The sequence below is a fragment of the Protobothrops mucrosquamatus genome, unplaced genomic scaffold (genome assembly GCF_001527695.2).
Source record: "Protobothrops mucrosquamatus isolate PMUCROS unplaced genomic scaffold, P.Mucros_1.0 scaffold15004, whole genome shotgun sequence".
Classification (NCBI taxonomy): domain Eukaryota; kingdom Metazoa; phylum Chordata; class Lepidosauria; order Squamata; family Viperidae; genus Protobothrops; species Protobothrops mucrosquamatus.
In genome coordinates, this window is record NW_015400773.1 from 4,734 (window position 1) to 5,975 (window position 1,242).

The window sequence follows — 1,242 nt, forward strand, 5'->3', positions numbered from 1 at the left end:
TAAGCTTACATAGGAATGCTTAAAAATATGAACTCAGCTGAGGAATTCTGGGAGTTGAAGTCCACAAGTCTTAAAGTTGCCAAGATGGCAGGCCCTTGGCCTAGAAAATATGAGATAGCAATGCATTTCTTTCGTGATGTCATAATTCAAATCAATTGAATGAATTGTTTCTGCCCTACTATGTGCCCCTATTAATTTTGTAGGAAGTAAGAGTTCCACAACAGCAAAAAGAGTTGAGCTTGGAGGCATCACCAGGCCACTCGTGTTCCGGCTCCATGATAGTGTACCTTCATTAGTTCGTGAAATTTTATTGGAACGTGGTTGGATTGAATATGATGAGAATGAACAAAATAATGAAGACTGGAACTTGTATTGGAGGAATTGCCCTTTCCGGATGACAGAACACCAGAGCATCAAACCATGGCAGAGGCTCAATCACCATCCAGAAACCATCAGAATCACTCGGAAAGATTATTTGGCAAGACATCTGAAACGCATGAAGGGGATTTATGGAACCACCCTTTATGAGTTCAGTCCAGTGGCCTTCATCATGCCCAATGACTATATAAAATTTATAACTGAGTACTCCAAGGAGAGGCAAATACCAGGAAAAAAGCTGAGTTACTGGATCTGCAAACCAGTTGATAGGTCTCGCGGGAGAGGCATTCTCATTTTTCAAGACATTAAGGATTTTGTTTATGACTGCATGGTAATTGTGCAAAAATATATTAGTAACCCTTTGCTTATTTCCGGATACAAATGGGACCTCCGTATTTATGTTTGTGTTACAAGCTTTTATCCCCTTACAATTTATATATATGAAGAAGGACTGGTGAGGTTTGCAACAGAGAAGTTTGACCTGAGATCCCTTGACAACATTTACGCTCACCTGACAAACACAAGCATCAATAAGTTTGGGCCATCATACAGAAAGGACAAAGAAGTCATTGGCTCTGGTTGCAAATGGACTTTTAGCAAATTGCGGGCCTATTTACGGAGCTGCAGTGTTGATGACCTGCTCCTGTGGAAAAGAATCAACCATGTAGTCATTCTAACTTTGTTGGCCATCACCACTTCAGTACCATTTACGTCCAACTGCTTTGAACTCTTTGGGTTTGACATATTGGTTGATGAGAAAATGAAACCCTGGCTTCTCGAAGTAAACCACAGCCCAGGTCTGCGTTTAGACTGTGCCAGTGATGTCACTGTCAAAAGGAAGCTGCTCCATGACATTGTCGACTT

General features: G+C 41.2%; 1 protein-coding gene across 1 annotated transcript; it reads left to right on the plus strand.

Annotated features, from left to right (window-relative positions):
* Positions 1–203: 203 nt before the first annotated feature.
* Positions 204–1,234, plus strand: LOC107301601 (probable tubulin polyglutamylase TTLL2; the record flags this gene model as incomplete). The annotated part of the gene is made up of 1 exon (XM_015830803.1): positions 204–1,234. A coding segment is annotated over one exon (1,031 nt), but the record flags the coding sequence as incomplete, so codon positions are not given.
* Between the last annotated feature and the right edge of the window lie 8 nt (positions 1,235–1,242).